At 36.3% G+C, this 22,627-nt stretch overlaps 1 protein-coding gene across 1 annotated transcript; it reads left to right on the top strand.

The window, feature by feature from the left end:
* Window positions 1-331: 331 nt before the first annotated feature.
* LOC103771621 (nipped-B-like protein) lies at window positions 332-17,743 on the top strand (the record flags this gene model as incomplete). Its single annotated transcript, XM_008938922.1, has 7 exons — window positions 332-483; window positions 3,249-3,414; window positions 4,396-4,526; window positions 10,494-10,593; window positions 12,169-12,323; window positions 13,357-13,517; window positions 17,650-17,743. Coding segments are annotated over exons 1-7 (871 nt in total), but the record flags the coding sequence as incomplete, so codon positions are not given.
* Window positions 17,744-22,627: the final 4,884 nt, after the last annotated feature.

Raw genomic sequence — 22,627 nt, forward strand, 5'->3', positions numbered from 1 at the left:
TTAAACTGGTTATACATTAAGTGGTCTCTACTGCAGGATAAACTAGAAGTAAGTTTTGTTACCAGTTTTTGAACTGGTACTGTGTAACTGGAGCAAATTTTCTTTTGTTTGCCTTGTCTTGCATCTTTTTTGGTGAAGGGCCTTGCTTCTGAGACCAGAAGCTTGCCTTTTGATTTTTGTAATACCCTTTGAGGTTTCAAATCTACATTTTTCTACCCACTCTTGACAAGATTTAGTTGGTATGCAGCTGAGTGTATGGTCTGTTTAATTTCTGTTACTGAATTTAAAGTTCTAGAAAAGTAAATTTTAATTTTTTCCCTTTTTTTTTTTTTTTTTTAGTGATTGGGAGATGGGAAGTAATGATAGCTGGCACCTGAACTGAAATATCTGTGTAGGCACTACTATCCCAGAACTTCAGGATGAATGGGGATATGCCTCATGTTCCCATCACTACTCTTGCAGGGATTGCTAGTCTTACCGACCGTAAGTACTCTTCTTTTTCTTGTCTTTGCTATGCTCTTTTCCACCTCTTTGGAAAAATACCTGAATTTTCAAAATAACTAAAAATAGTTTTAATTTAAAAGTTCTTGGAGGTAAATCTGTTGAAAATCAGATTTGGCATTAAAAATGTTAACTTTGTCATTGCTTGAATTTTAAAAATCTTTTTGAAGAAAGCATGCTAATCTAAACATGAAATGAAATGTAGTGTAAAAAAAAACACAAAACCACAACAACAAAAACCGAACCCCCCCTCAAAAAAACATAAAGGAAACCTGCAACAAAATACAGGAATTCATTGTTTGTTTGGAATATTGTTCAGCATATCTGGTACCCCACAAATAAAGAAAAAGGTACAAAATATAAAATACTTCTCTGAAGCATAGATTGAATCATCTTCACCGAAGAGGGAGGGGGTGAGGATTAGTCTGATACTGAGTAGCTAGAGAGAGTTGTGGAATATGCTGAATATAATTGAAATCTAGTTCCTTAGTTTTGGACAAGGTACAAAAAAGTTGCTGTAATGGGTAGGTGCAAGGAATAGCTGCTAGAGTGGAAATAAGCAGCTGAACCTAGGAGTTTTTTTTCTTATCTGTTTAGCCTACAAAAAGAGATGAGGTGTGTGCACTGTCTGTAAATGTCAGGAGGCCAAAATGCAAGGAAAGCAAAACAACTATTTACGTTAAAAGCTGATACTGGCACAAACCCAAATGGTTATAATGTGAACTAGAGTAAATTTCTAGTGAAAACTAAGAGATTTATTATTACTGTAATGACATCCTAGAATAACCATTGCAATAAGAGCATTGGGGACAAAGATGCATTCTTGTCCATGAAGTGTAAGAATGAACTTATAGCTCAGTTGTCTGAGGATAATTGGACTCAGTGACTCAGGTGCTTCTTCTGAGGTCTTATTTTTATTATTATACTGTTGAAATTTGGAGATTTTCCAAGAGACACTGAAAGTATATACTCAGCAATTGAACTTAATTGTCTTCAGTAAAAAAACAGATGTTTTAGAGGAAAAACCCCAATTCATGTCTTTCTGACATTTTGCAATATCAAATCTGAAAATGCTGCTTATGAATTTAGATCTGTATATACGTCTCATTACCTCTGTCTAATAATGGACCGTCAGGATGCAAATAATACTTTTCCAGGCTATGGGCAGTATTTGCAGGTAAAGGTCTAAAGAAGGTCAAAATACATAAGGGGTAAAACTCACTGGCCAGACTCTTGGTGCAAGAGTTTCCTGAAACGCTGAGCTGTTGATGGGATTAGCCCCTGCGTTAGGTGCATTTGCTTCTTTTTCTGTCCTGTTTTTCCAGTGTTTAGAAACTCAGGAGCAGCTGAAATAGAAAGGCTTGCAGCTGCTTCAACTTAATTTTCTCTGTGTGAAAAGAAGGAACTGGAACGAGCAAGGCCTGTTGCTGTGAAAATACAGAGGACATAATGACTAGAGGCAGTAGAATAGACTAGTTCACTAACTGAATTTGTACAGTTTTCATAAATGTTTTGCTGATCCTTGCTAATTTTTTCAAGTTTCTGACACATTCAAGGTCATCTGATGCAAATAATGAAAGCTTGTTATTTTAATGTATTATACAGTAAAGATGTACATTATATAGGGGGAAAAAATACGGGAGTATTCCCCCCACACACTTTTTGCTTCTAGTGAAGAATTTTAAAATATAAAAAGAGCCAGAAGATTATATTTTGCTTAAGATTTTTTTTTCTTTTCTAAAGCCAATTCTAATGGTTCAATGGAAACCTTTATCTCAGACCTGTAATCAGTCTGAGAACTTCAGAAGTTAGTCAGCTTATTTTCGTGGTTCCATGAAAGTGACTTTTGCATGTAGCTAGCTTTTTCACCTGGTATTCATATAATAAGAGGATTATTTTCCTGTTGCTTACGTAGCTCTGCCCATCATGTGATCAAGGCTTCTAGTATGGTTCACTTCCCTGTTCTGTCTGTAGACCTATGACCTCTGAAAGTATAGTGTGCTCATTTAAAATCTAATTGTACTACCTTGATGGGTGTTTAAATGTTTTACCAAAATTTGAGAATAGCTACATTGACTGAATTGACATTTCAGTGCTCATACCAACTAACAATACTAGCCATTTCTGGAGAAGATGACTTAGAAATAAAACCAGCAAGAGGAGAATAAACTGAGAATATAATTAGTGGCTTATGTTGTTTGCTGGGTTGTGTTTTTTTTTGTTGGGGTGTGTGTGTGTTTGTTTCTTGGTTAGTGGCTTGTTTTTTTTATATACCTTGACCATACAAAGGAGGAACACTAATTAAATATGAATATTAGAGTAGTAAACTTAAAGCATATGCTTGATGCACTTACAGTACTGTGCACAGCTACACGAATTTTGCATTTCCATCCTTAATCAATGCTTTTGGCTCAAAGAGAAAGCTGCCATGACATACTAAATAACTTTAAATTTGAAATTTTTAGAAGAATGTTTTAATTGATAATACTTGCCTTAGCCCAGTTAAATAGTTACAATAATATAGTAATATAACTTGTGGACTTGTCGGCATTACTTGGCTTAAAACAGAGTCCAGCCATTGTGTGTGTGTTCATGATTGAAAAAAAATTATCCAGAGATCTTCCCTGTATTTTAAGTGCGACTGTCAAGTTTTCTTTCTTAATCACAAGGAATTAAGAATGTGTCCACATTCGTATGCTTATGTTTCATGAAATGATTCTGAACTCCTTTCTGTTCTCTAATAACAGTTTTGAACCAGCTGCCTCTTCCTTCACCCTTACCTGCTACAACAACAAAAAGCCTGCTTTTCAATGGACGGATAGCTGAAGAGGTGAACTGCCTTCTGGCTTGCAGGGATGAAAATCTGGTTTCACAGCTTGTCCACAGTCTCAATCAGGTGTCAACAGATCACATGTATGTATTTTGAACTTCAGCTATAGCAGATCACCATCCTTATTCCTTGAAATCAGAATTAACTGGATTGAGAAGGATGTTTGTGATAATCTGAAAATTAGAATGTGAAGGCTTTTTATTGGGCTTGCTTAGCAGGTGACTGCTATATAAAACTCAAATGTGCTCTTACAAGAGACAGTATTACACAAAAAGAAAATTTTTCAGACTCTCATGTCAATTCTTGATTAGGTGGTAAACATTTTAAGAATTGAACCAAGAAGTATGTTAATGTATTATCTTTTTGTTAATTTGTTTCTTTTTTTAAATTTTAATTTTTCCTACTGTCCTTTGTATTGTCTTATGTTGACAAAACTGTCTTTTTTCTACATATTCCAATCAATTGTTTTGGTCAAATGGAAATACCTTTTAAAAGCCCTCAAAGCAAACAATAAGTGAAAGCACAGATGCATTTATAGAAAATCATTAAATCTTTGTTATGGTTCTGAGGGAATCTCGTGTTGTCAAAGACATGCCGATTTCCCTTTGTAAAATAAAAGATTCTCAAAACGTTGGCTGCAACCTGAATGTTATACATTGATGCATGTGTTATTCTTACTCCTACAACAGTACTTTCTTGATGTTATGCCAAAGTGTTATTTATCGAGATCATGGTATAAAAGTGGGCATAAGAAACTTTTTATGATAGTCTGAGACTGACAGACATGTATGTGTAAGTGCTTAGTGACAGAAAATTTTGAAGACTAGAAGACATACCTCTTCTGTCAGTCCTTCAAAAAGAGACAAAAAAAAAATAGAGGCAGGGAACTGCTCTGCAGACTTGTTTTTTCTATATTTTAACAGTAAATTGTCTTCTTTCATTTTGGTTTTGTTTTTATTTTGGGTTTTTTTGTTTTCTTTTGTTTTGTTATTTTACTTGACTCATAGTTTCTTATAATTTGAAAATGCATTTGCCTCTTTATTTGCTTACTTCCACAATTCCAGAGAGTTGAAAGATAACCTTGGCAGTGATGATCCAGAGGGAGATATACCAGTCTTGCTGCAGGCTATCCTGGCAAGGAATCCTAATGTTTTCAGGGAGAAAAGCATGCAAAACAGATACGGGGTACAAAGCGGTAAGGACTTTTGATTTTTTTTAAATTGACTGCATTTTGTGTTCTGTAAGTTTAGGGGACTGATAATAACCACAAATACACAGAAAGCACAACTGTGATATTTATGCCTTCTATTTCATAGTGGTATATAGCTATGTACCTTGACATCATCTAAGAGCGATTGCATTAGAATAAGTATGGAAATAAACTCTACCACATATTTTTGTTAAAAAAAAAAAAAAAGGTTTATTTCATGACAAGTTTCATCTCTGGGGTAAGTGATTGGATTTAGTGTCAAAATAATTTTATTTGGGTTTCTTTATGGCTATGTATTTGTCTTAGTAAATAGTTGAAGGTGGAAAAATATGCCTTGATCTTACTGAAATTCAGTACAATTGTGTATTATTGCAGTGGTAGTTCTTAAGAGTTTTTGGGGTAAGGAATAAGGTTGAATGAACCACGGATAACAGCATCTCCCTGGCATTCCTTGTCTCAGCAGTAGAATGACCTACAGAGCTTACTCCGTTGACAACCAATTCTCTTCTGAGGTGTAGTGAGATTTACTACTGGATAGCAAAGATTAAGAAGGAAAAAGAACAAGTAAAGGATTAATTGACAGATCCTTGTTATAGATTAGGAGACTTGCACCTGAAGTGTATTTTTTAAATACCAAACTATGAAATGAGTTGGAGGATTTCTGGTGTTTCCACTGTGATGTGAAAGCTTTGCTAGCACTCTATGTATCCATATCCATATCCATAAAGGTGTTACTGGAGTCCACAGGGAATACAAAGTACAGGGTGGTTTTGGAGGGGAGAAATAATAAAATGAGATTATTAGCTTAATTCACTTAGGCTAGTGAGTAAAAAAGCCTTATAGTATTTGAAAAGAACTTGCTAAGGACAGAACACATAAAGTTCCTTGGAAGAAGGCAGAAATTTCCTGGAATGAAAATGTGAAAGGCAGTACTAAATATTTGTAAATTCATTGATATCTATCTTGACATTTAAACTCTGAAAACAGACTTAAGGTCCTGTGTTTACTAGTAGCAGTGGCGCGGAGTATGATTCATCGAGCTTGTGAGAAGAATTGTGACTGTCCTGCCAGTTTTCACATTGGTCTCCCAAAGAACATATGGCTGAAGTAGAGTTTTCCACCAGTTTCCTAGAGTAAAATAATTGTTTGCCAGTGCAAAAGGGAGACATTGTTTTCTAAATTGTTTGTTCCACTAGAGACTTTTGAAAGAAAGAAGACAAAGCTAGTTAATTTCTTTCCAATTTCTTGCTCATTCTGTGCTTCCTAAGGAGAAACACTTTGGCAACTTGATGGAATACATTGAGAATAATCCTTAATGAAATATGTCCAGCAGAACAAGGGAGGTCCTCCTCCCCCTCTGCTCTGCCCTGGTGAGGCCTCACCTGGATTGTGGTGTCCAGTTCTAGGCTCCCCATTTCAAGAGAGACAGAGATCTACTCAAAAGAGTCCTGTAGAGGGCTACAAGGATGACTGGGGGATTGGAACACCTGCTGTGTGAGGAGAGGCTGAGAGACCTGGGGCTTTTTAGTCTGGAGGAGAGAAGGCTTAGGGGGTATATAATTAATGGGTATAAATATATGCGGGCTGGGCATCACTAAGAAAGGGGCAACCTCTTTTCACTTATGCCCTGTGACAGGATGAGGGGCAGTGGACGCAAACTGGAGCCCAGGAAGTTCCACCTTAACAAGAGGAAGAACTTCTTTACTGTAAGGGTTCCAGAGCACTGGAACAGGCTCCCCAGGGAGGTTGTGGAGTCTCCTTCCTTGGAGGCTTTTAGGACCCGTCTGGATGGGTTCCTGTGTGACCTGCCCTAGACTAGATGGTCCTGCTCTGGCAGGGGGGTTGGACTCGACGATCTCCAGAGGTCCCTTCCAACCCCTAACATTCTGTGCTTCTGAAGTAAAAGCACCTCTATCTTTAGTTATGGGAAAAATTCCTCCAGATCCAGAGTCTTAAACTAGAAACCTTCTGGAAACCTAGAAGAAACTTGAACTGGCAAGATCCAGACCTGAGTGGAGTATGTGCAGTAAGCTAGGATGGTCAGGGGAAGAGTAAACTTTTGTCATAAGAGAAGAGTAGAAAGGGATAGGTATGTAGAGTAACTGGGGCTTTGGTAGAGATCTTACCTAATGTGTTTTGCAAGCTAGAAGAAACACATTTAGAGTCTTTTCTAGTATTTCAAATTAATCTCTTCTGCTTTTGTTACGTCTGAATGTTGTCTCTCTGCCTTCTGTTAACCAGCATGCAGTGAATTTGGTGCTGGGTACTGTGACTGTGTATTTGCAGTAGCCACAACTGAGAAGGAATGAAGGCAGCAGGACCTCCAGTCTATTTACTCAGTCAGGGGTGGGTCTGTACACCATGATCCTTTGAGTGTGAGTTCTAGCACTAGTATGTACAAAATGAACTCAGATTCATTTCTCCTAGCCTTAATTTCTCATGCAAGAACAGGAGGATCACCTAGCTAAAGAATTAATTTAAACACTGAATAATGCTCTTTGTTCAGTATAGTTTGTTGGGAAATAAAGATGTCTTTAGAAAGCCAAATGCTGTGGTTGGAATTCTTGTGAATCTAAGATAAAGTACAAGCAGAATTCTGTGCTTTTGTTTTTTTTCCCAAGGTCATACTGATTGGTAGTTAAACACTAAGTGTAGAGGAAGAACTGTTTTTAGTTATGGTGAACAAATAATGCAAGTAGGAAGTATTTTGTGGACATCTTCGCTTTGTGTCCTGCGTGGGTACCTTCCACCTTCACCACTGCTGGCCTTTGGTTTAGTTTCTAAAAGTTTCTAAAAGGCCCCCACCACAGGCCTTTTAACTGTTTAGTTTCAGGTAACATAGCAACAATGTTCTTATTCCTTGTCTTTGAATAACAGTCATATAGTTAAATTTTTTTAGATTAGTTTTTTATTTAGATTTTTTGGACTGTTTACCAGGTTGTCTGAACAGACTGGATCACATCACCATGTGGCATCAGCCCTAACTATACTAGGGCAAAATGTTAATTTTATTTTAGACTTTTTTCATCAGATGACATATGAAGTTCTTTGTGCTGTCTTGCAACTATGTATGTCTTGCATCTTGTGGTGTGAGTGAAGTGGATTTCTTTATAATTGTTTATTTAAAATTAAGATATTTTTTAGTTTAAGTTTTTATGATTTTTTTTTTCTTTTTACCCATTCAACACCTTGGCTTTATCTTTCAGCAGATATGTGCTGGAAGATCAGCTAAAATAGTATATTTCAATAGGTTAGTATTCGTAGCATTGCTTCAGGTTCAGAAAGGACTTAGTACTCACTTTAAGCTATTTATCAGAACTTCTGAATTTTTGGGGATTAGAATCTTGTGTGTCTTTCCAGAAACATCAATTACTTAGATTTTTTTTTTCATTTATACAATAATTCAAGTGCATGTGTACCTGCAAAAGGGAAAACATTTGCAGATGGTCACTTTCCATAAGAGTGTGTATTTAACTGAAAAATCACCTGTGGTGAGCAGTCCTAGCTAAAGCATGCATAATGATGTAATACAGTTTAACCATACAAGGCTTTTTCTGTGATCTGTGCTGTGTTTTGGTGTAGTGCAATCTTTGGCATTTAGAAGGAATGTTAAAATGGATTTATGCATATAACTTTTTTTCCAAGCCAAAAAATTGTAACCAAGGCTGGGACTGTGTGTTAAGGAAACTCACTCTATTACTGTGTTTACTAGGATAATGTATTCTCAAACCTGAACATTACCAACATTCAAAGTTAAGGTTGCATTTAGAAGAATTTTTTAAACATTTAAGGTATAGAAATGCACAGTGGAGCCATAAATCTGCTGCGTAGTGATACGACAACAAGGTAAAGAATGTACAAGAATATATTTTAGTGCTAACAGCCACAGACTGATTTCACCTCCTTTTTAAACTAAATGTTTAGGGCTTATTTTTACTGATTTCTCATGACGTAACTATCACGCATTATTGTTATCTGTTGAGAAAATTTAGAGACAGTGGGGTTTTTTTTGTTATAGTTGGCTGGTTGTTGTTTTGTTTTGTTTTTCTTCTAAGTTACCTAGACTGTGCCTTCCATATCCTACTGCTCCCTCAACAAAGATAAAGAAGCATGAGCTTGTTCTTCACAGAATTAAGTTTTAGGGCTTTTTAAAATAACATTGAAAATAATTTCATTTATATATTTTTCTGTCATTCTTTTAAACCAAAACCTACCGTATCTGTGGTTCAAAATGTTTTAAATTTAGGGAAAAGAAAATTAATAGAACTATATTTAAAGTATTTTAAAAGTGCTGTCTGTGCTTTAAGCGTAAAATGAAACTTTGTATAGTTCATGGTTGTACGGACACATTCTGTCAGCTTTCTGTATGTGAATGTTAAGAGTTAGTAGTTTCAGTTATTGTGTGCTGGGAACTGCTTCCAACACAAAGCCTCTGGAGCTTCCTCCTTACTTGCCTTTATGCGAGGTAACCAGTGTACATTTTAAAAAATCTCTTTTTTTAAGGATCTGAAAAGTCCTGTTCTTTACTCAGCACAATGAAATGTCCTCCGTATTGAAGTATGGAGGTTTGTAGTTTTTGGGGTTTTTTTTCAGCAAAAGATGGAACTTTCACTCCTGCTCTGGGCTAGTTTTCCTGCGCTAATGTACTTGGAATGCAGCACTTCACACCTCCTGGGAGGTAGAAACGGCTGCATTCCAATATCACATCTCTGCTGGGGTGTCAGGGAGAGAGGAGAGGGTGATGGGGAGAATTTCTGAAACTAGGTTTGTTTGTGTGAATGTTACAGTAATTGAAATCAGTGATAGCAGTTGAAGGATTGACAACTACCAAACACTCTGGATTGGGTACTTTGGTCAGTCTCCTGTCTAACCTTTTGTTTGAAATATTTGTACTGCTGATGTGCTTTTACCCACAACGGTGGATCTCTTGCTGTGGGTTCCCAAGCTGCAGTGAGCACGTGAAAGAATTCAGCGTGAAACACTTTTATCTGCAAGACGTTCTGTTGTGTCATTAAAATTCATTTAAGTTGCTGTGTTTCTGCATCACATCAACTTCCAGGGTCATGCTGTTCTTAGGGAATACTTTATACCTGTACTGAAGACAGAAAAAAAGAAACCAAAGTATCTTTTCAGATTCTTTCTAACAGTTGTGTGAATTGGAGTAGCACTTCGTTTGGAAGGGACCTACAGTGATGGTCCTGTCCAACTACCTGACTACTTCAGGGCTGACTGAAAGTTCAAGTAAATTATTAAGGGCATTGTCCAAATGCCTCTTACAATAGTTAGTTTCAAGCACTTGTGGCTTACAAGGTCCTGAATTTCCAAAGTGTGACGGTGGGGATCTATAGGCTGTGGTAGCCTACAGTTGGGATATTGGTTTTGCTATGCAATTGAAATATTTCAGCACCTTCTTTGATAACATTCTTATAAGCATAGTGGTGGTGGAACAGAAAGCTTTTGTCCCTGGGTAGAACGGAACCACTAAGGTTTTATGGGAGCAGTGAAAATATGTTGGAGCTCTCAGCCCAAGATGATTGTTTGCTGTACTTGCTTTAAAAATGGGAGATAAGTTTTATGTGTTCCGATTTGCAAAGTTTTAAAATCTGTTACTTATTGGCACAACAAGTGCTGTGCACATCAGTTTAGGGTGTGAAATATGTGTCCTGTTATAAAATGTTTCTCTTTACTGGTAGGTTCTAGTTTGGGAAGCTCTAAGGAAAAAAAGAAGGAATGACTGTTAGTATTTATAACTGAATTAACACTGCTTTATGGAACACTTTTTAATGTCATGATGTAAAATGGACATCTTAGGTGGAATCGATAATTTCTCATGTTTTCTAAACAGTTTTTCTAAAAGTTTATAATATCTTTGCATATAGTAATTTCTGAAATGAGACAGTTGATTAAAAATGATATGTGTGTAAAGTAATGCTGCTGTCTTCTTTTCAATAGGGATGATGATGTCGCAATTTAATATATCTCAGAATTCCATGCGTGGTAGTCCTGCATCTTCCAATTATCAACAAACCACTATCTCTCATAGTCCTTCCAGGTAATATGTTCTTTTAAATGGGGTGGGAGAGGCAGCAAACTGCAAATTCTTCTTCCAGTAACAGTCAATCCTTGTTGCAAGTATGTGAGTGGAAGGTGATCAGTGTCAAGACAAATTTTGCATTTGTCTGTCAGCAGGGTGGGTTTCTTCATCTGGCAAAGAAACATCCTTCTGTCAGTTGATTAATCCTTGTATTCTAACGATTAGTCGTGATTCTCTGCTCTTTATCCCTCCCATAATTCTGGCAAACTTTCTTTCCTGCTTAAGGAGTCCTTCTGTCTCCTGCTATACCTCCAGCTATTTTCTACTTGTGATAGAGGCTGTGGCTGGTGGCGGGAGGATAGGAGAGAAGAGGCTAATGTAGTCCAGCACGTATAACAGTACTAGTGTGACAGGAGGGTGGGAAAGAAGGCTTGTAAAAGCAATGAGCACTGCTGTAACAATTATACAAAAGGCCACACATGGGAGGATAGGCCTGGAGGTTGGGCTGGTCTTCAGCAGCATCCTCATCAACTTTCTGGTACCTTCTAAAACTCTTGAGCATTGCCAAGTAGCATGTACTTATAATCCAGGCCTCTATTACTATAATAAAGTATTCTGGACTAGAGGAAAGAGTTCTTCCTCAGAAGAGTTCAACCCGGCCACCAGGCTTTAACAGATTTAAGCTTTAGTTACTAGATATGGTTATTAAAATAAATTTGTTTCACATTTCACTTCAAGTTATGGTAATTTTTTCAGCAAATGGAATGCTCTGTATCAGTACAAAAATCAGTACGCTGTTTTATATGTAAAAGGGATACTGAAGATTTTTTGAGTTGTGGATATTGCAACAAATACTACAAAATCTTCTCAAAATCCTTGTGGTAGATACTTGCTGTTTCTTTCTGTGAAAGCTTACATTTGTGGAGTTGCTATCTAGAGCTGTGAAGGCATTTAATGTACTTTGTGAAGTTTTGGTTTATTTGGCTTATTTTTACACTGAAAAGCTCATATAGGAATGTAAGTAATAATATGCATATAGTATTGTCACAAGCCTATATGATTCTTATGGCTTCCTATCTGTAGGAGCAACCTAAGATAAAACCAGTGAAGTGATAAGTTGCATTCAGTAGACTTCAGGTCAGGTCCTACCTAACTGCCTGTCACATTCCTATATCTTGGGTGTGTAATTCTGTTAGATGATGTTCTTTGAAATCTTACTGGAAAAATTATATTTAGAGTATATGGCTCCCTGTTAATCCTAGTCATCTATTTATTGATTAAAACTTAGCTGTCACTTTCATTCAAACTTCTAGCAGTAACATTTGGAAATTGCAAATCTTATTTTTAGTATATATTTGTCTCATTTTTTCCTTTCCCTAGGTCTTATGAGTGATTTTATTCTATTCTTTACTTCTAAAGCAGTACCTAAGCTATAACTCTTGAAGTTGGGAAGGTATTGATACCTTACAATACTACTTTCAGGGAGATTATTATTGTGTTGTAGTTCTATATTTTAAACCATTCCAAAAGAAATAAGTTTGTCTACATTTACTCTTCCAACTTCTAAATTTTTTAAAAAAACTTTATTTTTAGCCGATTTGTGCCACCACAGACAAGCTCTGGTAACAGATTTTTGGCACAACAAAACAGTCCAGTGCCTAGTCCATATGCTCCTCCTCAAAGTCCTGCAGGATACATGCCATATTCACATCCTCCAAGTTACACACCACATCCTCAGATGCAGCAAGGTGAGTCTGTGATGTTTTACTCTCCTAGCTCATGTCAGCTTTTCCTTCAGGTGCATGTTTCACAGCTTTCTACCTTCTTTGAAGGAGTCACGTGCTTAACATAAGTCTTTGAGTTGGCAGGTATGTTTAAGCTTTGCTTTCCTGACTGTACAGTGTGAGAGTATATATTTTAATTTAAAAAAATGAAATAAAAAGAAAAAGAGAAGGTAGATTACATGTTTGTGTTCATTTTCCCTCTAAGTACACCCATTTTGCACAGTTGTCATGTATACATGATAGTAGAAAAACAATCACGGAAAAAAACTTGTTAGCTGTCACCATCAGTTTCCCGTAATAGCAAAATCCTCATTTTTGCCAATGTAATGTAATTTCTGCTGCCAGTTTATTTAGCCTAACCAGGCTGTTACAGTGTCAACTGGATTAATTCTAAATTGGCTAGAATTGTGCTCAAGGTACGCAGCAATTGGCAAAGATGACCTTTGGAATGAATGGATTTCTTTGTTCTTTTCAAAAATAATCTTGAACAACATGAACAATGTTAAAGTATCTATGCATATTTTTTTTTGCTGGTAAGTAGAATTCTCATTGGATTCTTTTAAATAATTTGTTCTTAAAGTTTAGCATTGTGTTTAGAGTTACATATGGCTGTTCTGGATGTAATGTTGTATGTCTCACTAATACTTTGGAAGTTACTAAAGGTAGTGAATACACGTTATATAGAGGGAAACAAAGTTTTCTATTACCATTAAGAAAGTGATACTGGCTGTAATTAGGTTAGATGGGGAAAGAAACTTGGCTAGTATGTACATGGAATTTGTTTTCAATCCTCTTGAAAATTAAAATCTTAGACGTCTGATTTTATTCAATTATTTTCAGCAAAACAGTTCAGTCAAAAAAGTTGATTAAAACTTTTCCAGTCCTCTTGCATCTAACTTAGTAATATCCACTGTTACGGTATTTTCTCTGAACGTTTTAGGAGTTAATGAGTGTGTGAATATATCAATATAGTTTCTCATTTATTTTTGTGTTTCAGCATCAGTATCCAGTCCCATAGTCACAGCTGGGATGAGGAATCTCCATGAAAATAAAATTTCAAGTCAGTTGTCTGGAAATTCAGCTAATCATCATGCTGATAATTCTAGACATGGCTCAAATGAAGACTACCTACAGATGGTGCATAGACTGAGCAGTGATGTATGTTACCTAAATCAGTATATTATGATAAAGGAAATATTTGACTATGATAAAACTGTCTTAGAAGTCAGATATTTTACTATGTTGTTGATGTATAAAACTGTTGAAAATATATTTCAGTTTCAGGTGCGTACACTCAACCATGTAATTTAATGTATGAGATTTTTTCTAAATCTCATCTTCCTTTGGAACCACTTGTAACAGTAATTCTGATGAAATTAGGAAAAGTAAAAAATCTTCAAATAATCTCCTATGTGAGTTTATTTTAAAGTCATGGTAGAATGTCTCTACAGTTATTGTAGCAATATGTTGATGGAAACAATACTAGATTCTAAATGGGTGTATAGTTAACTTTCTTACTGAAGATCCCCGCAACTGTCAGTTAGACTTGTCATATTTGAACAACATATTTGGTAATACTAATTTTCAAAGAGAAAGTATTTTGATTTATTCATCCCTAATGTTGAGATCAAAGCAATGCAACTACATCCTAGTTAATGAAAATTTAAAAATGAAACTTTCGAAAGGGACAGGATAAGAAAAGAAAAAGCATACCCTCATTGGCTCACTTAATTGGAAAAATACTAAATGTAAGAAGCAGTAAACATCGTGAACTTGCACTTTTATCCCTTCTTGGATTTTCTTAATGGAATTTATATGTTACATTCATTTTACTTGTAATTATAGGTTTAAAAGCTAATTTTAGCAGCTATCATGCAGAAGACAGCTTGAAAAATTTGGATTAATTGAAGTTTTGCATCTATGTATGAATAATAAGCTTAATCATAAAGTTGCAGCCCTTTTAGAAGCAGTGAGCCCTTTGAAGATAGTTATGAGTGAAGATTATTACATTTTACGTAAAATGTAGAAACCTTTTTTTTTTTTTATTCCTAATTTTAGGATTTTATTGCCTTAAAAATTATGAATGGTTACTGGATATTGTGTATTTGCAGTATATGATTCTACAAACTCAGCAAGTAGACTCTTGAAGGCATACTACATAAACACTCCATTTAAGGACAATTGAGTGCATTCCTGGAATATAAGCTTGTGCTTATGTATCACCATTTGGTGAAGCTTTGAACCAGGAGACTGTAAATGAGCACTTCTGAAAATCATCCTATAGCATGCTATTGCATGGCCTTATAGGTCATCTATCTAGTTAGTCTGTGTGGTTAATTTAATAAAAGTTGCCTTTGCCTGCATCTATGGCAGTCATAGAGTCATAGGATCACTATGATTGGAAAGGACCTCTAGGATTGTCATGTTTTCCAGCCCTCTCAGATGCCTTGTTGCCCTTCTCTGGACCCGCTCCAGCACCTCCATGTCCTTCTTATCCTGTGGTGCCCAAAACTGGACACAGGACTCGAGAGGTGTGGTCTCACCAGTGCCAAGTGCAGGGGCACAATCTCCTCCCTGCTCCTGCTGGTCACACCATTTCTGATAAAGGCCAGGATGCCATTGGCATTCTTGGTCAGGTTGTTTAAACAGGACTTGCCCTTCATGAACTTGCGTTGGCTGGACTCGGTCCCCCTGTTATCCAGTACTTGCCACGTGATCACCCCCAAGGCGAACCATTCCATAATCCTTCCTGACATCAAGGTCAGGCTGACAGGCCTGTAGTTCCCCAAATCCTCCTTCCTGCCCTTCTTGCAGATGAGCCTCATGTTGGCAAGTCTTTCCGGGACCTCCCCCATTAACCAGGACTGCTGGTAAATGATGGAGGGAGGCTTGGCAAGTTCCTTCACCAGCTCCCTCAACACTTGGGTGGATCTTATGCCACCCCATAGACTTAGGGGTGTCCAATTGGCTTAGCAGGTACTATTACATTCAGTTACTATTACAGGTACTTACATTAACTACTCTTTCCTGGATTATGAGGGGAGATGGGCCAGGTATATAAGTAGATTACCTCTCTTATCCTAATAAAACATATGTGCTAAAAAGTTACTAAGATTTTTTTCTATATTTTGTGGTTTTGGGGAGGTTTCTTAAAAGTCAAAGATAAGCCAGGTTTGAAAAAAAAATAACTTCATAATGTCAGTGTTTTAGGTAAATGAGTAACTCATTGAGAAATTAATTCATTTTGACTTACAACAACAACATACAAGTTTAAGATACAGCTCTTTTTATTGTGTTGAATTTGAATATTAGACTTCTTTGCCAATGAGGCTTTCCTCACAAGAGACAGCAAGTCTGTTTGCAAGCTCTTTTGCAAAATTCAGTGTAATTGATAGTACAGTGCAAGTTTTGGAGTCATTGTGCTGTGGGAGGAAAAAATGAACCTAGTAGAATTGTTTTTGAAATATGTTTGTATGGTGAAGTGGATTATATCTATTTTCTTACAGACTTATGTTCTTTGATGTGTAAGCACCTTCAGCCCATAAATTTCAAATCTGTTTGCAAGCTCTTTTGCAAAATTCAGTGTAATTGATAGTACAGTGCAAGTTTTGGAGTCATTGTGCTGTGGGAGGAAAAAATGAACCTAGTAGAATTGTTTTTGAAATATGTTTGTATGGTGAAGTGGATTATATCTATTTTCTTACAGACTTATGTTCTTTGATGTGTAAGCACCTTCAGCCCATAAATTTCAAACTCTTTCAAGGTGTGACACATAGATGGTCTAGTCTGGCTAGGGACATGGAAATTGCTTGTTTGGCCAGTGTAAGAGGGATTATGTACTAGCCCATCTATGCAGGCTTCTATCTCCTTGACACGCCAATTCAGACTTCTAACTTACTACCAGCTACTGATTTGTTTGGTTTTGTTTGTTTGATTGTTTTTTTAAATACAGGCTGTGTCTTTTAACATTCTATTAGTTGGAATGAGTCAAAAGGGTAAAAGATATTTATCAGACAGGTAATTCTGTTTTGGGAAAAAAAAAAAGTATATGAAAGAACTGTGTGTATTAAGATGCCTCAGTAGTAGCCATGTAAGAATAGTAGGTCCTGAAATAACCAATTTAAACCAGAAACATGAAATAACCTTAGAACATCTTTGGAGACTTTCTTTGTGTGACGTTACTCTCTAAAAGAACAGACTTTTTGCAATTTGTTTATCAATTATAGGAATTGTCTCTTCATAGATACAGGGGTTGTTATTTTTCCCCCAAACATTCCTGTAGATGCAGTATGAAAATAGTGCTAAAAATGGGAAATACTGTTCTAGGGAAGTTTAAATCTAGTTAGAGCACTGGGTGAATGAGTGTAGTCTGACCAGCAGAGGGCTGTATGAAAGCGATAAAAGAACCTCTTGTAGAACTTCAAATTGGAATTTGAATAGTGGGGTTTATATTTAATTTTAAGATAGTGTGTGTAGGGGTCTAAAAGACAAATTTATATTCTTAAAGACAGAGAATGAACATCATTATGTTGTAGTTACTATGAGAGTATGAAGAAGTCTGTCAGAGGTTGTGGATTTTGTTGAATTAGGTTGTTCTGTGCAATACTGGGATAACAGCAGAACTTGTTTGCCGTGTTGGGGACGTGCTTCATGTTGCCATTAAAGTGTTTCCTGTCTAACTGTCAGGACAGAAAATTAAAGTCACTCCAGCTGTATTTTACATGATACTGTCTCAGCTGCTACGGTGGGAAAGCCAGAGTTTTGTTCAGTCCCAATGTGTGTGTGATGGAGGATATAATTATGAGGTGTTAATAAATGTAACTGTAAAAATAAGATGGCATTCCAGATAACCTTTAAGGGTGGGTTAAGTGAAAAAATGGTGATTTTCTTTTGAAATGTATAATTTATGCTCTATTTTGTTTCAATGGTATTGTATAGGCATGATGTATCTGCTTTTAAGCTCTTCATTATGAGTGCTTGTAATGAAAGAGTTCTAAATGGAAACTTAGTGTAAACCAAAAAGTACTTATTTAGTTAGAAGACATTCTAACTTTTTTTTCTGTGCATGTTCTCGTTATAGATTCTTCTTAGAGCCAATTTTGCTTATGAGTATTGTCTATATAGTAGTCCAATAGCAGTACAAATTAAAAGATTTCTATGTAAAAAAAAAAATTTCTGTTATTTCTTGTATACCGTTTTGTCCAGTCCATTTTACCAGTCTATGTAGTAATTTCAATCTTTATCAAGTGTTCATGTTCAGAACATTAATCTTTTCTCATTGTCACTTTAGGATGGGGATCCTTCAATAAGGAATGCAGCCTCATTTTCCTTGCGGTCACCACAGTCAGTCTGCTCTCCAGCTGGAAGTGATGGAACCCTTAAAGGTAGCCTAGCAACCACATATATCAATGTATTTTTTCTCAGTTTTAAATAACAGAAAGTTTAAAGAGGTATTTAGTTACTCTTCCTGACTTCTGTATTTAAATATTCCTAGAGAGTATATCATTATGTTTTGGATACAAAATTCTTTTGAACCCTGATCTAGAAGAAATTTCTGAAGGTCTGAATATTGACTAATCATCCATCAAAACAAAACTCAAATTCATGGAGGACAGAAGGATTTTAAAATCCTTTCCAATATGAGGATGAAATTCTTTATAAAAATGGTTTCAGTTCTGTGTAGAAAGGGTTTAAAGGCAGCATTAAACTATTGAACTCTTAACCAGCTCAAAAGTGTTTTAACATGTAACAATTGTCTTAATTACAATTATGAAATTTTAAGAATATGCAATTAAAAGTAGTTCAATGAAATCAATACATACAACATAAAAGAAGATTGAAAACCTTAGATGTGGAGAAGGAATTGTGTGATCAGTCAGTTGAGAGCAAACAGAAAAAAATCTGCTCAGCATAATCCTTTATACTGAAATCTGGAATGCATACTGCTGGTTTTAATATTATCCCTAAGAAGCAATGACTGAGATACATGAGATTTATCAAGGTAGGGGTTTGGGCATATTCTTGCTAATTTACATGGCAATAATAGAAAGATGCAACAGTGCTTTCTTCTCTTTAGCCCCGAAACAAAGCTGAGTCTTTCTGGATGGCCAGGTTAGGTGGAGAGGGAGAACAGGAAGGGAGATAAGGAAGATTGCAGAGAAGATAAAAGTATTGTCCTTGTGCAGCCCAGAAGACACGTCTTTGGCACAGGTGGATCTTAGAGTAGCCTTCCCATACCTATGAGGAGATTACAAGGAAGACTTGAGTTGGACTTTTCAGTGTCAAGGAGGAAGGATGAGATTGAATGGATTTGAACTGAAATGGGAGGCTCTAACTAGGTCTAAGGAAAAACTTTTTCACTACTTGAGCATTGGAAGAGATTGCACAGACAATCTGTGCATTTTCCATTCTTGGAGGTTTTCACAATCAATCTGGGTAAAGCCCTGTGTAGTGTAACCTTGCTCACCCTGCTTTGAGCATGAGGATAGATGGAAGACCTCCTGAAGTCCATTCCTAACTCTATTACCCTGTGATGGTGTAAGTGCTGAATGATCTCTGTGGTTCATCGGTAGGCATGGGCTGTCTTAAACAGTGATAGAAGAAATGTGGCTCGAGTGGCAAGTGTATGTGTATAGCATGCGGGCAGCATCGGTATTTCAGGAGGTCTTATGCTAAATGACTTGTAAGACTTGTAAATAGTGAAGGCTAAATGTGGTGGTTTTCCTCTTTTTGTCAAGCATATCTGTTTAACAACGTTGTGAATCTAAGCTACTCGCTCTTAAACACTTGATAAACACTTAGCTAGGAGGATATTTGAGGCTTTTTTGGTTAAAGTTGCTTCTGTTTTAATTGACTACTATCAGAACCCTGTTTTGAAGGGATACCTTTTCAGATTATTTCTGAAAACAACCTGATTGTACAGTTCTGACTGTAATATTTCAGCATTAGAGGGGCTGAAAAAGTGCAAGAGGAGCTTTTTGACTTATTTACCTGTATGTTAGCTTTACTTTTCCTGTGGATAAAGCACGCAACTGAACTACTCTTACTAATGTTGCTGCCATTTTGCTTTCTTAAAGATGTTAATGATCCTTGATTGAGAGTAGCAGTTTGTGATGCTCCAATAATCTTGCCACACACTTCCTTACTCTAACCTCTAATCTCTCAAAGAGGTGTGGATAATTACAGTGTTGTTTAGAGCATGGGATCCCTGACAGTGTTTTTTGGCCTATGGTTTGGCATGAAAGGTGTGCTGATAAATTTTCAAGTGTTGAACAAACAGCAAGCATCTGTGCTGAGCTTTAGTTACTGTTCTCATTACCCCGGAAGGTTTGGTTGACAGGTCACAAACTTTGATACCGAAAATCAGCACAGTAGTTGGTTGTTTTGGAGAGCAAAAAGAAGGGTACTAGACATCATCAGTCCAGAGAGAGATCTCAGGAAAAATGCTATAATAGATAAGCTTTCTTACGTAACTTAGAAACTTGGGGCAACTACTGAAGGTACAGGTGTAAACTGCATTGCTGTACTTCTGACATGGAAGTACCAAGGACTTCTGGACACTTGGAGAATATGATTGCACAGTCTTTAATTACTTTGAGACTGAATGTAGCTGTCTGACTGACAGAATCTAAATGAATAAGTTTTTGCAACCCAGGCAAATATTTGAGAGATAGCAGAAGTTATATTTGTTATTTTGCTTAGGTATTCACTTACTCAGTGGAGTAAAATTACTGTTTGAGAAATCTTTGCTTATCTTGTGCTCCAGTAAAGGTACCGGAGCAGCTGAAGTTTTATCCTGAAGTTCTACGCTCAACTTTATCCTTTCCTTTTTATGTAAATTTAGAGTTTTAGCTAGGCCAACAGAATAATGGCTCTTATTTCATTCTGCCATCTGTTACCAGATCTGCTTTCTTTAGAAATTCATTTCTGTGAATTCATCGCTGAAGGATTAACATTGAGTATTTTCATTTTGTTGATTTCATAAAATATTCTGTGGGTTCCATTACCCAAGATCGATTACTCGTCAAAGTCCTTTAACTATTTGTTCTACTTTACCACGGCTGTGGAACCTCAGAAAAGACTTTTTTTGAAGTCAAATTCTAAAGATGTGTGTAAAGGAAGAAGACCTACTAGAACGTTTTTAGTCCATCACTTTCCGAAGATATAAGTTTCTAAAAGTTACAGTTCTGTTTCTGGACGGTTTCCCAAACTCATGGGAAAGTGTCTGTAGGGACTAAAATAATGCTTATAAAACTATATAATTTTTCACTCTTTTCCAGAAATTGTTAGTGAATATTTGATAATTTTCTGAATAATTTGGAAAGATTGCTTTCATTTTTAGGAATTTATAGGACTTCTCCGGAAAGTTTCCTCTACACTTGATCGCTGAATGTATAGTGGGTGCCAAGAAGAATTATGAAACTTCTTTAATCTGTAGTATAGACTTTGGTGCTCTCAAAGGTGTTTGCTAAAAAAAAAATCATCTCACCCTCTCTCCTTCAGAAGAAAGAAGAAATTTACTCTGACATTCATTCTTTTTTCTTTCTTCACTCTTAATTTTTTATGCAAGGGTGCTTCTGAATACAGTAGTCCTAAGCTAGAACAGCCAAGGCTGAGTTTTTTGTGAGGCATTTGAAGGACTGAGAAAATGGTAGGACTCTTCCCTGAAAACTGTTGAAAAGAGTGTGTGGAAAGTGAATACAATCTGTCCGTGAAACCCTCCCAAATATATGTTGTTCTTTAGTTTTCTCCTATGCTGTCCCTCTGAGTTTGAATTCTAAATAAAGTTATATTCTTTGAAAATGAAAGTTAACATTGTCTGTTGATCAAAATAAGTAAAGATTTCTTTGTCTAGTACAAAATTTGCAAACATTTCCAGGGGAAGATTCTGTGATTTTTAGAAAATACAGCAGGAAAGGACAGTAGTGGACTTTCCTTACTTCTGCCATGCAACTTGTTCAGATTCTTAGTGCTAGGAAGCTTTTCTCCCATTGAGAAACCTGAATCATTTTGGTTGCAGTTGGGTACGATGCTTCTTGATTTCTTTTCAATGGAGAGGGAAAACAATTCTCATCCTTTCTTTTATAACTGCCATTTACAAACTAAAGAATGCTATCATGTCTTGCACTGCCATAATCCTCTACAGACTGAACAGCATAGTTTCTTTCTATCATAATTTCTGAACTTCTCATTGTCTTTGATGCTTTTATCTGAATTCTAATTGGTTGGCATTTTTCTTGATGTTTTAGTGTGCAAAGTCATAGACACAATTCTGAAGATGTGGCAGGACAAGAAGTCATAAAAGTGCCATATGTACAAAGTACTTTGTATGATACAACTGCTGGGTATGAGGCTGTCTGCTCTTTGCTGATACCTTAGACTCATATTGCAAGTTGTTTTAAACAGATTGCTGTCTTTCTGTAGAGCTTACCTATCTTCCTCTCACGTTGTCGACAATTGCTTTTCTCAGATGACTAGAAGGTTTGTGCTTTTTCTCACTGAATTTCTTTTCGTTTAAAAGGCTATTCAGATCAGTCAAGAAAATTGGAATTTTTGATTCTGTTGTTGAAAGCAGTTGTGGGTCTCTTTTGAAGAGTCAGTTATGAACTTTAGATTAATAAAATACTTTATAGGTCTGTTACATAAGAAATTATTAATGACAAATATTTTTAAATATTAAAACAGTGGTCCAGAAAAGTTGCAGTTGTTCACCTCTACTCCACCCATTTTTACCATTTTTTGGTACTCCGTGAACATGCCTTTGCAATGCAGTATACTGCCATCTTAGAGTATTTTTGTGTATATCATACTTCTCAGCTTGTTAGTGTAATTGTTATGAGAAGCTAGAGAGAAAGCCATCCTAACGTCCAGGCATGGCATCTGGCTCTCTTTAATCCACAAGACCTACTGCTTTATGGAATAAAATTATTTTGGTTTGGTGACATTTATATTGGAATACTACCTCTTTAGTATTATATGAATCCTGAAAGAGAAGCAGTTCTTCTAGCATGTGCTTAAATCATACAGGCTATGATTTAGGCTATGACTCTGGGCAGTCTTTACCATCCTTTTGAAGGGACCGTTTTTTCCTTTTTGAATCTGCTGGAAGCTCATATTCTCATGATGATTATTGCCAGTTATGAGATTTGTTTAGCCAGAGTTCCAGGGTGAATTTGTCTGATCCGATATTTATTAGAACATTCAATTTATGTGAGAGTGGTAAAGAGGATCATACTGAATTGAAAATGAGACACATTTGTACAATGTAA

Source organism: Merops nubicus, unplaced genomic scaffold, assembly GCF_000691845.1.
Source record: "Merops nubicus isolate BGI_N331 unplaced genomic scaffold, ASM69184v1 scaffold33464, whole genome shotgun sequence".
NCBI classification, from domain to species: Eukaryota; Metazoa; Chordata; class Aves; order Coraciiformes; family Meropidae; genus Merops; species Merops nubicus.